General features: G+C 44.2%; 5 protein-coding genes across 5 annotated transcripts; 4 read left to right on the top strand and 1 right to left on the bottom strand. All coding sequences in view use genetic code 12, as the record gives it.

Moving 5' to 3' along the window:
• Window positions 1-41: 41 nt before the first annotated feature.
• Window positions 42-911, bottom strand: LODBEIA_P14600 (uncharacterized protein; the record flags this gene model as incomplete). Its single annotated transcript, XM_066971351.1, has 1 exon — window positions 42-911. The coding sequence occupies one exon, from the start codon at window positions 909-911 to the stop codon at window positions 42-44; it is 870 nt and encodes a 289-aa protein (XP_066828398.1).
• A 1,382-nt stretch (window positions 912-2,293) lies between these two features.
• On the top strand, window positions 2,294-2,719 carry LODBEIA_P14590 (uncharacterized protein; the record flags this gene model as incomplete). Its single annotated transcript, XM_066971349.1, has 1 exon — window positions 2,294-2,719. The coding sequence occupies one exon, from the start codon at window positions 2,294-2,296 to the stop codon at window positions 2,717-2,719; it is 426 nt and encodes a 141-aa protein (XP_066828397.1).
• A 661-nt stretch (window positions 2,720-3,380) lies between these two features.
• LODBEIA_P14580 (uncharacterized protein) lies at window positions 3,381-5,012 on the top strand (the record flags this gene model as incomplete). The annotated part of the gene is made up of 1 exon (XM_066971348.1): window positions 3,381-5,012. The coding sequence occupies one exon, from the start codon at window positions 3,381-3,383 to the stop codon at window positions 5,010-5,012; it is 1,632 nt and encodes a 543-aa protein (XP_066828396.1).
• Window positions 5,013-5,401: 389 nt separating this feature from the next.
• Window positions 5,402-7,006, top strand: LODBEIA_P14570 (uncharacterized protein; the record flags this gene model as incomplete). The annotated part of the gene is made up of 1 exon (XM_066971347.1): window positions 5,402-7,006. One exon carries the CDS (start codon window positions 5,402-5,404, stop codon window positions 7,004-7,006), a length of 1,605 nt encoding a protein of 534 aa, XP_066828395.1.
• Window positions 7,007-9,841: 2,835 nt separating this feature from the next.
• LODBEIA_P14560 (uncharacterized protein) lies at window positions 9,842-10,966 on the top strand (the record flags this gene model as incomplete). The annotated part of the gene is made up of 1 exon (XM_066971346.1): window positions 9,842-10,966. The coding sequence occupies one exon, from the start codon at window positions 9,842-9,844 to the stop codon at window positions 10,964-10,966; it is 1,125 nt and encodes a 374-aa protein (XP_066828394.1).
• Between the last annotated feature and the right edge of the window lie 1,122 nt (window positions 10,967-12,088).

Here is a 12,088-nt window from a genome sequence, read left to right as displayed (position 1 = left end):
AGACCTTCTTATTTTGGTTATAACATGTATGTATATTTTCACTATTCATCATCGTATTCTGGAGTCGAGTCGTACTCATCATCAATCTCCAAGCACTCATCATACAACACGTCAGCACCAAGCAGGTCCAAATTGAAGGAAATGTCATGCGTATTCACCAGCTTGGAATCGTGGAACATCTCCGAAAAGAACTGGCTAGTGCGTTTAGTCAAGGTGTCCAATTTCTCATTTGACTGTTTTACCAAATTATGCAAGTGGGCATCGTGTTCAAATAACGCTGATGCTTTCTTGCGCACCAGGGCGCATTCTTCAAACACCAATGACGCTTGCTTTTTCAACGGGCTGAAGAAGGGGTCAGGCGGCGCGAAACTTGATCGCGTGGACGAGGGCGATTTGGGCGTAAGGGCAAGTTGTCTCAAGTCCAACTCAGTCTGTAGTGCCGCTAGCTTATATACATTCTGGGGGTGATTTGCTTTCGGAGTAGCTTGATTAGCGTAGATGATTTCTTGTCTGTTGACTTCATCGATGCGGACTTCCAATTCTTGCAACTCGTATCTTTCGCGCTTCAACTCTTGTTCCATTTGTTTGATATGACCTTGTTTCGTCACGTATTGTTCGTGGAGATCTATTCGTTTCTGCTGGAGTTGGTGCAATGGGTCCGAGTCGTTGGCATTGTGAGGGCGCGATGGTTTCGGTAATGAGGGGTTTCTGAGGGGGGAAAGTGGGGCGCGTTGAGACTTGGATGGGCTCAAATCCGGCGCATTCTTCTTGCTTCTGTTATCTTCCTTCTTCTCCTCCACCTCCTTGGTTTTCTTGTGCTTGCTCTTTGATGATGATGGTGCTCGGACAAGTTGATTCGTCTTGTTTGCGGAAATCGGACTTAAGATACCGGCAAAATTGTTACGTTCCATCTTGACTTGAAGCTTGCTCTTGAAACGTTAAATAAGAATTTTTTTCGAAGAATACTTGTGAGATAAATGGATGCTGCTCTTTCTGGGTGATGAACTTGAACAAGAGACTATTGTAGCAGTAATATGACACGATACGGGAGGTCACCGTGAAATGCGCTTCCTCGGTATACCTGCGCGGATCATCTCCCTCTCTATTTCCCAATGGTGGCCGAATTGGGGCGACTTGAAAACACACACTCGCACGGAAAATAAATGGGCTTTTGCGGCGTGAACAAAAAAACTTAAACCGGTGAATAAGATGTATCGGAATGTAATACGTTCCTTCATGATGAAGGAGACGTACCCACCCACGCACATGGGCCACGAATTGTCTTGCTGTTGTTCTATTGGGCATCTGGGGGCCAACGTGGGAGTTTACTCAGAGGTGGTTTTTTTTTTGAGAGGAACTTGGTGTCGTGACATGGCCTCTGTTTTCGATGTAGACTCACTGGATCCCTACAACTTCATTCCGCCTTGCCTTTGGCTGTCGAGCTCGTGTGCGAAGATGGAATCGAAAGGCGGGTAGTAGCTGATTATAACTAGCCTACGAGGTGAAGGAGTTGACACGACATCGCCAGTTTTCGCCGTTACCGCTGTCTCGCTCTCTCTTTGTCTGCTTCCTACGGTGTAGCGAGATGGAGCGAGATGGAGGGGGTGTACCGCACGCTGTTTCACAATTTGCAGCTGATATTTTCAAATGTCTTGTGATACTCCAACAAGCATCAGTCGACTGCTAAAGTGAATTGACGTTGAGACGTTGCTGCTCATCTCCTAACCCCAGTCAGCGCCTTGTATATCTACGGGACAGGGCTTCAAGGGTATATAGGACCCGTTAGCAGAGCGTCTGGAGACGATTCGGACTCAGATTCTCAGCTTAAAGTTTTAACTTTGGGGGCGATTTAATCGCGCTATAAAATTGTCTCGCTGTCTCGCATACTTCTTTTCAACCACGAACTCTGGGGGGGACGAGACAAGCGGTCTCCGCGAGAGGTCGTCTCGCGTTCTGTATGAAACGAGTAATGATGACAGTAGCGTGATATGGTCTGGCTGTAAGTCCCGTAGCAGCTACGTGCTCAATCTGGTTAAATTTTGGGAATCTGAGGAATCGTAAAATACAAAAAAAAAATTTGTGTCAATTATTTTTCCATTTTTCCACCTCTTGAAAACTTGCAAACTACAAAACCTCCTCTTCTTCTTCTTCTTCTTCTTTTTCATCATCATCATCACCACCAATAACAACAAAATTTTGCAAAATTTTGCCAAATTCACCACATCCATCGATTCTTTCCCTTTGACTTTTTTTCAAACAAACTAGGCAGCTGATCAATTGACTTTTACGCAAAATGGCCGGATTGCGAACTGTATTACTCGGATTAATCATCTTTTACTCAACGTATTTATACAACTACAAATGCTCGAAATTGACACCAATCCAAGAAGTTGAAAACGTGGTGTTTTCACATCCTTTAAACCATCAACACCAGACACTCTGTGAGCTTTTACACGGCGGTGTTGACAAAGTTGAGCCATACTTGGTCAAGACCAAGGGTTTCTTGGATGAACACGTTCATTCGCATCCACTTTTCATCAAGTTGGGCATCCATGAGAAAGCTGAGTGTGCTCAAGCCCAATTCAAGGCCCACGTTTATCCGTTCGTTGAGCAATTGTACGAATACACTGAGTCGTTTGAAGCCAATACCTATGATCAGTTGAATGAATATTATCAAAAAGCCCAACAGTTTGTATCTGGTAAATTGAAGCAAGATTGATGAGGAATGGCAACGTTTGAAAAATCTCGCTGTTGAGGTTTTCCCTTGTTCTTGTTTTTGTTCTTTGTTTTTTTTTTTTTTTTGTTTTTACTGTTAGCTTATGTTGTTGCTTGATCTACAATTATTGTACACGTCGTTAGCTTGGTTTATCGTGAGTTTTAGCTTATCATTTCGTGAATGTATTCCCAGTGTCTTTGAGATTGAAACCGAACACCGATGTAAGTCCATTCTTTAGGTTCTCTTCGCTGGTGTCTTTTGGACATGCCCCCTGTCCATGCCCTTTCAAAAGAGGTCTACATCACACTGAGCCAGAGCGGTCAAAATAAACTATAATAATCGATCGCCGCGACAGCATTCAACTTGTCTCGCAATTGAAATGAATTCTGTCAACTCTTTTGCAACTTCAGCCACGTAAACAACGACGTGGGCTCCTCTCTCGCGATCATATATTCTTTCTTCTACTAGAACTTTCAAACAGCCGTGATCATTCACTTCTAGTGCTTGGGTCCGTCAATTTTGCATAGTGAACCTCGGCAAAAACAAAAATAAAAAAAGATCTTCCAGATCCGCGCTTTTCTTTTCTTCCCCCATCTTTCGCACCGTTTTTGCGCTGCAGTCCATGAAAATAATGGTGAGAAATATCTGCCCCCAGCACCATGACATGGCCGATGAACACACTCCATTACTCGAACACGCGCTAGTCGGAGCAACTCGCAATGAAAGTCGCCGGGGAGCTCCCAAGCGGCATTCTTGTTCTCAGCATGTAAACACCAGAAAGTTGCTCAATAGCAGACACGTGTCGATGATCTCCATGGGTGGCATCATCGGCACGGGGTTGTTCATGGGCGTGCGGCTTCTGCTCATCAATGGCCCGTTAATCAGCTTGGCCTCATACATATATATCAGTTTCATCTGCTATTTCATTGTCCAGGCTGTAGGGGAGATGTCGTGCTATATGCCCTTGAATGGCGGCTTATGCCAGTTTCAATTCAAGTTCATCTCGAATTGCGTGGGGGTGATGAATAATTTTGTCTATTGGCTTAGTTGGTCCGTGACGTTGGGGTTGGAGTTGGGTTTAATGTATGAGCTTGTGGTTGCGTTTTTTGCAAACGTGCCATTCTCGGGTGTAGGTGTGGGCGGTTGGATCATCGGAAATCAAACGTGGGTCATGTTGGTCATGTGGACTGTGTTGACTGGGTCCAATCTATTTCCCGTGAATTTCTACGGAGAGATCGAGTTTGCGGTAACGATCATCAAGATTGCGTTTATAATGTCGTGGATTGTGTTGGCGTCGTGGTTAGTTTGGAGCCGTGGCGGCGGCGGTGGCGAGGGTTTCAAGAATTGGAGCGGGGACTTAATGTGGGGGGTCGATACTTTTCACGTGGCGGCCAACCCCATTTTGAATAAAGTCATCAATGTCTTCACATCGTCCCTTGTCTCGTCGTGTTTCACTTTCCAGTCGATCGAGTCCGTGGCATTGTGCTCGGGCGAGATTCAAGATATCCATAAACTGTTGCCGCGGTCCATCAAATACATCGTGCTGAGAATCATTGTCTTTTACATTGTGACGTTGTTCTTGTTGACGCTTATGATTCCATGCAACGACCCCGCGTTGTTGCCCAATGGAGACGACCAAATCTTGTCGTCGCCGTTTTTGATTGGCTTGGTCAATATGGGCGTGGCCGTGAACTCCAAAATCCTCTCGCTTTTCAATCTTGTGATTCTCATATCGGTCGCGTCTGCTGCCAATAGCAACATCTATTTCGGCTCGAGGTGTCTCCTATCGATGGTTGAAGAAGGCTATTTCTGGCTGCAATTCGGCAAGACGATAAATGGGGTACCGGTATACTCGACCTTGTTGACGTCAGGGATCGGGTTGATTGCGCTCTTGTCGCACTTTAAAGCTGCCGATTACTTGTTTAAACTGCTCATCACTTGGTCTGCGTCAAGCGGGTTGGTGATGTGGATGTGTCTTCTGATTAGTTATCTCCGGTTCAGAGAGGCTTTGAGAGTATGTGGGGAAGATTATCGCCGGTTGTCTTATCAATCGCCGTTGCCAATGGAGACACTCGGCAGAGTTTGCATTGCGAGCATTCTGGTTATCATCTTGAGCAACGGGTTGATCAATATTTGGCACTTCCAATGGGAAAACTTCCTAACCAGCTACGGCAGCTCGTTGATTGTGCTTACTGGCACTCTCTACTTGAGTTACAGATGGGGTGAGCCGATCCTAACTCCAATTGCGGAAATCGACATCTACACTGGTCAATCCTCATTTGCCTTTATAGAATGAAGCAAAGACGTTCATGTGTATTTCAACTCTATATATGCACGTGACGTGTGTGTAACAGTAACGCGCGGTGGATGTGCTACCACGTGTGCATGTCCACCCCTCTCTAAGCTCCATTGGTACAAAATCACGTACTTTTTGGCACAGCTCTCCCGGCTACCAGTTGTTTACAAAAGAAGAAAAAAACAAAAAAAAAAGAGCGTACAACTGGTGATGACGCCTCGTTTCAAATCCAACCACCAGCGTGATATATCCACGAGTGAAAGTGAAAGTGTGAGAACGAAATCACTTGAATTTGCAAAATACAGTCCCACTTTCATTTATAAAACTCGATATACAGTCTCCATAGATATCCCTACTTTTTTTTTTTTTTGAAAAAAAAAAAATAAGTTATGGCTGCGCAGTACAAGTGGGTACCGCTCTTGATAGCGTCATACATTTTCTACGCATGGGTGTTTGTTTGTCCCCCCACGCAGCTAAATCCCAACTTGAACAAACTATCCCCCATCAATTGCCATTTCTGTAAAGTCAGCGACGCCGTGGTGAAACCCTGTGTGCAGCCCGTTTATGAGCAACACGTGAGGCCCGTCATTTTGACGCTAGAGGAGAAGTATCAATTGTGTCACCAGTGGGATGAGCAAGTGGTGAAACGTGTTTATGATTCGAAATACGGCAATGCTGTCTTGTCGCAATTGTCGGCTGAGCTGCACAAGGCAGTTGCTTGGTTTGAAGGCACCGTTGAGCCGTTTTTCCAAGACTTGTTGGCGTCGTTTATCTTGAGGATACGTTACGTGGCAGGTGCGATTGTGGTCAATGTCAACTATGCAGTTGAACCCGTGGTGAAAGTCGCACGGGATGGCTTGGTTTGGATCAAGTCCTTACCGGTGATTCAACAAGCTTGTGAGCGTGTGGAAGAGGTGTTTGCCAAGTTGATGCTGTCGTCGCATGCTGTGCGTATACAAGAGAGAAGCTCGTTTCTCAAAGCTGAGTTTAAAAACTTGGTCAAATTCGACGAGTTTCATCCTCGAGAGTTCAAATCCAGTTTGATCAATGTTGTCAAGGAAATGTTGGGTCAGAAAAGCAAGGACGGAGACTGGCCAGATGTTATTGTTGGTGGTGATGATGACGACGATGATGTGGAGACTATTGTCATTGTGTCGACGATATCCGTCACGCAAGTTGCTGTGGCCACCGATGATATCGATCCTCTGTTGAAAGCTGTGCTTGATGAAATCAACTTTTGGGAAAAGCGAGTTGAAAAATCAATCGAGTTGGCTAAGAAGAACCTCGAGCAAGAAATTACTCCCAAGTTGCAAGCGGTGATTGAAAAGATCAAGCCTGAGATAAGCACGCTTTTCCAAGAGCTTCAAAAGGAGAACCATTTGCAGTATAAGGAATTGAACCAGAAAATCAGCGAGATTAACCGCGATGAAGAGAAAATCAGAGAAAGCAACGACACGACAATTGAAACCGTGACGCGGCAGGAAATACGAGATGACATTGCCGCGGCTCACAAATCGGCCGAGGATTGCTCGCTCAAGGTTCAAGACATCCTCAGCACCGAGCACGAACAAGTATTGAATGAGTATTTCAAGTCGATCCAAGATACAATCGACGTGTTGGAGACATTTAGCGAATCCACCATCAATGAATTCTCGCAAAAGCTCCACCAGTTGACCTCGGCTTTGGAAGTTGAACAAGATGAAGAATCGATCCATTGGAAAATATGGAAAAAGTTCCACCAGATTAAAGAACGTCTTTTTGAATTTAGAGATGACATCTACGACAAGGCTCACCAGTATAAAAAGGACAATAAGAAGTTTGCTTCGCTAGTGATTGGACTTGAACCGTGGAACGAGTATTTGAGTCAAATCGAGTTCCATATCAATTACTTAGTTCGTGATAACGCTGATTATTTGAGACTAGTTCGGGCCAAGGCAAATTTAGCATTTCAAGGAAGGGAAGAGTTGGTTCATAATTTAAGCGCAGGAGTTTAGTTTTGTATAGAGTAACAATTTTTTAATACATAAGTTCTAATTTCACATAGACGCCCACTCTCACTCTCTGTCATCTTGAGTCCCCGGTTTTTCCTTTCGCGGGGTAGATTTCCACTCGATTTACTTTCCATTTGGCAAAGATAAGAGTGGGCCCCGGTTCAGACTCGTTATTTTTGCCGAATCTCACAGCCGATGAAGAGGTAAAAATTGCCCTAGAGTTTGAAAAGAGGAAAGAAGAATAGAGAGTGGTAAAATTATAAACCGTTGGATCGAAGGCAAAAAAATGACGATGAGGAAATAACCCAAACGTGTGTCTGCGATAAGAAACGAGAAAACGTTTCATCGCTTAGCGGGATAAGCAATTCGCGAAAACCAAAGTCTGTTTGTTCTTTTTTTGTTTAATGTGCTCAAATTCCAATCAACTAGATTGCATCATCTTGATTCCATTGGGAACCATGAAAAATCAGACTTTTAGATGTAGCTTCATCATGCGTTGGAACACAGCCAAAACATCGACTTTTTTTTTTTCCACCACGGATGATAATTCATTAAGCGCGGCCTCAACTAAAGCCCAAAAAAAAAAAAGTTCTTTTCCTCTTTTTGTTTTCGAGGGCTTGACAGTCCGGAATTAAGAGCTGGAAAATGGTAATGCCGCGGTTACCACAAGCGAGCTGACGAGCTAGCCTAGCTAGCTACTGGGACCGTTTTTTTTTACCTTTTCTATTTCTTTTCTTTTTTTTTTCCCTGTCTTCTTCGATGCAACGGTGGAGATGTCCTTGGTCATGCCAGGGGTCATGCAATCGTAGATCAATCGATCAATGGATCGATGGGCTCTTTGCCCGGTCCCATGGTATGAAGAGACTCGTGTTTTTTTTTTTTTTTGGTTGTTGTTGGGGGCGGACCTGTAGCCCCGTTGCCTGCTCATCATCATCCTATTGTTCGTTGAACAGGTGGGAGATTTTTCTTTTTTGGCCAATTGTTGGCGACGACTGGGGTGAGATCATCAGGCGAGAGAGGCCCGCTTTTAGTGGGCGTGAAATGTGAGAGAAAAAAAAAAAAAAAAAGAGCAGAGATCCGTAGCTGTAAGGCGGTAGGTTCGCGCAAACGGAGACTCTGTTGGGAAGTGATTTCCCCAGCTTTTTTTTCCACGCCGTGGACGTGAAAAGAGCGTGAAATTGAGTGTGAACAAATGAACGTGGGATATCTCGTCCCTCATACCCCTAGGCAGGGTTGCACAGAACGTGTCACACACTTGGTCGTGGTTGTGAAATGGCGGTGTGTGCCATTGCGGCCATGAGAGGAGAGTCACGCGACAAGAAATCTCAACTGGACAAAAAAAAAAAAAAAAAAAAAAACAGTAGCCCGTATTTCCCTCGTAATAGAAGAGATCTGGCAGTAGATTGAAACGTGTGTGTGTGTGTGTACAAGGCGTATAGTCGGAGGTTTCCGCAACATGTCAGCAATAGATGTGTCCTGGTTGCATTGTTCTTCTCCTATTTTTTTCAACCTACCGATTGAACCCCTTCGTATTACCCGTTTCTCGTGTCTTCGTGGCGTGTAAAAGCCTCGCTCATCAAGCGATGGACATTCATGATGATGGAGACGATGAATTTTTTTTTACTTACTTTCTTTGCTGCATTTTAGCGAGTTGCAGAAAATGCTGGAGTGGGCTACAGGAACCGGGCTTGAGGTTGCTGCTGTGCTGCTGTGACAAGCCCCGGCAGGTGACCCGCGTGTGAGACTGGAAAAGAATAGGGGGTGGGAAAGAGGTGGTAAAAGGGCTCCAACAAGCTGGTGTGGTGATCCGTGGAAATGGGGATATACGTCAATAGAAACCTTTGTAAGTCTGACGTGGTATTGTTTGGGAGATGAGCCAGGGTGTTGCTTGTGTGTGTGTGTTTTTTTTTTTTTCTTTTCACGGATATATTTTTAGCGGGGTCCCGAGTAGACCCAATCTCTCTCTTTCTCTTCCGAGTTCATACGAACACAAGTAATAATACGACGACGACGGCTGATTGTATAAGTCCCTTTCTCTCTACCCCGTCGTGCACATGAATTCTCTCTCCCGCTCGCTATCTCTGGTTCGATTACCTACTTGGGGGATAGGAAGGGGGTGGGGGGGTTGATAGGGAGAAGGAGAAGGAGTGGGTAATACAAGATCGTAGCATTCTGATTGGATGATAAGAGTCCAGTGGTAATTGTTGGTATCGGTTTTTCCACCTCCATACATCAATACTTACACCAACTAATTCCACCCAATTGTTTCTCTCGCTCGCATTGATAATACAAAAAAAAATAATGCAAAAATAGTGCAGGAAAAAAAAAAAAAAAATGGCTCTGTGAATTTCTGATTTCCATATATCCACCGCTGCCGCCGCCAATGTTGGAATATGCTGTAAAATGTTAGCGAGTGGGGGTCGTGTGTGTGGGCCGGAATTATATGTATGTATAATAGATTAATAGCCATCGCCGGCGCACTCGTTAAAAACAGCAGTCTCTCAGACTCTTTTTCCAATAGCACGAGAGAAGCAAAATTTGTAAAGTATAAAAAGTCAACAATATGTTCTCTTATCTACTGTAGTGATTGCAAAAAAAAAAAAAACTTGTTGAACGATTTTTCCTTTCCATATATATATCTCGATATATATTCATCTGTTGATCTTTCATCATCTTCACCCACTAGTCCTTCCCCGTCCCCCCCCTTCATTTCAACAGCCTTTGTCTAGTTTCCAACGTTTGCAACAACAGCATTTCAGTTCTTTCACTAGAAGTATATTCAGCAAGTTTTTCTTTTTCCAATCTTTTTTTGAAACCAATAAATAACATCTACATATAATGTCTGCTGTCCCACTTACAGAACATACTGCTATCTTGTCCAAGTACTTGGACTTGCCTCAAAACGGCAAGGTTTTGGCAGAATACGTCTGGATTGACGCTGAAGGCAAAACCAGATCCAAATGTAAAACTTTGAACAAGAAGCCTTCGAGTGTTGATGATTTGCCCGAGTGGAACTACGACGGTTCGTCGACTATGCAAGCTCCAGGCCACGACTCGGATGTCTACTTGAGACCAGTTGCTTTCTACCCAGACCCATTTAGAAAAGGTGACAATATCATTGTTCTTTGCGAATGCTGGAACAATGACGGTACCCCAAACAAGTTCAACCACAGACACGAATGTGCCAAGTTGATGAAGGCCCACGCCAACGAAGAAGTTTGGTTTGGTTTGGAGCAAGAATACACCTTATTTGACCAATACGACTACCCATACGGATGGCCAAAGGGCGGTTTCCCAGCTCCTCAAGGTCCTTACTACTGTGGTGTTGGTACCGGTAAAGTTGTCGCTAGAGATGTCATTGAGGCCCACTACAGAGCTTGCTTGTACGCAGGAGTCAATATCTCTGGTATCAATGCCGAGGTTATGCCCTCGCAGTGGGAGTTTCAAGTTGGTCCTTGCGAAGGTATCAACATGGGCGACGAGTTGTGGATTGCTCGTTATTTGTTGGAGAGAACCGCTGAAGAGTTTGCCGTTAAGGTCTCCTTCCATCCAAAACCATTGAAGGGCGACTGGAATGGTGCAGGTTGCCACACCAATGTCTCGACCAAGGACATGAGACAACCAGGCGGCATGAAGGTTATCGAAGTTGCCTTGAGCAAATTGGCAAAGAGACACAAGGAACACATGCTCTTGTACGGAGCCGATAACGAGCAAAGATTGACTGGTCGTCATGAAACTGCTAGCGGTGACTCGTTTTCATCTGGTGTTGCCAACAGAGGTGCTTCTGTTCGTATTCCAAGATCTGTCGCTAAAGAAGGATACGGTTACTTTGAAGATAGAAGACCTGCTTCAAACATTGACCCATACTTGGTCACAGGTATAATGGTGGAAACCATCTGTGGATCGATTCCAGATGCTGACATGGCCAAGGAGTTCCTTAGAGAAACCAGTGGTGAGATATAAAAAAGAAAAGAAAAGAAGAGAACAGAAGAAGAATTGTATGTGGCGTATAATGAATTACAGTGAACAACACTAAATAAATAAAAAAAAGCAACGGAAAACGAATAAACTAGACAAAGAGAAGCACCTTGATGAAACTGTAGTTGAAGAAAAAAAAAAACTGCCTCTAGCTTGTGAATCTCTTGGATGTTGAAGCGCTAACCCTTATTCGAAAAGACACACTAAGTGAACTCGACAATCGCGAAACAGTTCAATCCCTCGCTGCGTAATTGGGCATGCACTATACACTTGAGTTATATTTCCTCAAGATGCAAACAAGTCGAAACTTGCTCACAACTAACAAACCTAGCAGAGAACAAAGTGAGGGAATTAAGAAAAGTCCCTCACGTCTAACGAATGACGAAATGAGGGAGTTGAACGAGCTAGATCATCAACAAAACTCTCTGTTCCATTGGTGTTCTACTTTGCACATACAACAACATCGAAAGTCGCTGAAAAAAGAAAATACACACAAGTGTGTAGGTATCTGTGTGTCTACTTCCACTTCTATTTTGAACATTTGATGATGTCTGCGGGCGGGCCTGCGCCCAGTTGCGCCGTATTATTTAAATTTTCTTTTTCTTTTTTTTTTTTTTTTCCTCGAGGAGTGGAGGCTGCGGTGGCTGTGACGGTGGTTTGCACTATTATGGATGATTGTGCTGGTGCTTTACACGCTCTCGAGGGAACCAGTACGGGTCCGATTTGATCAAGTTGAGCGAGTCAAGTGGGGTTTTCTTTCTACTTTTCCCTTAGAATGGTGTTTTTGTTCAGAGAATTTTCCACGCTTCAAGGTTGGCGGTTTTCTAAAACTTTTGCATTGAATTGGTTGCAAAAAATATTTCTCGCTCGTGTGAATGAAAACTCTCTAAAGAGACATGGACATTGCTATGGGCAAACTACCACACCGATTCAAGGTCATGTAAAATTTCGACATTGAAAAAAAAAAATCGCCTAGGTTGAACCTTTCAGTTCTGGTGGCTGTAGGTTTAGAAGTGTTTGGCATGGCAGATGAGGAAAAGAGAAAAAAAAAAATTAAATCACTACTGCCCAAGCCAGAAATCGAATCTGGGTCTGCTCGGCCACAAC

The sequence above is a fragment of the Lodderomyces beijingensis genome (assembly GCF_963989305.1).
Source record: "Lodderomyces beijingensis strain CBS 14171 genome assembly, chromosome: 2".
In the NCBI taxonomy this organism is placed as follows: domain Eukaryota; kingdom Fungi; phylum Ascomycota; class Pichiomycetes; order Serinales; family Debaryomycetaceae; genus Lodderomyces; species Lodderomyces beijingensis.
Note: the sequence above shows the minus strand (reverse complement) of the source record. Positions and strands in the feature narration are given on the sequence as shown.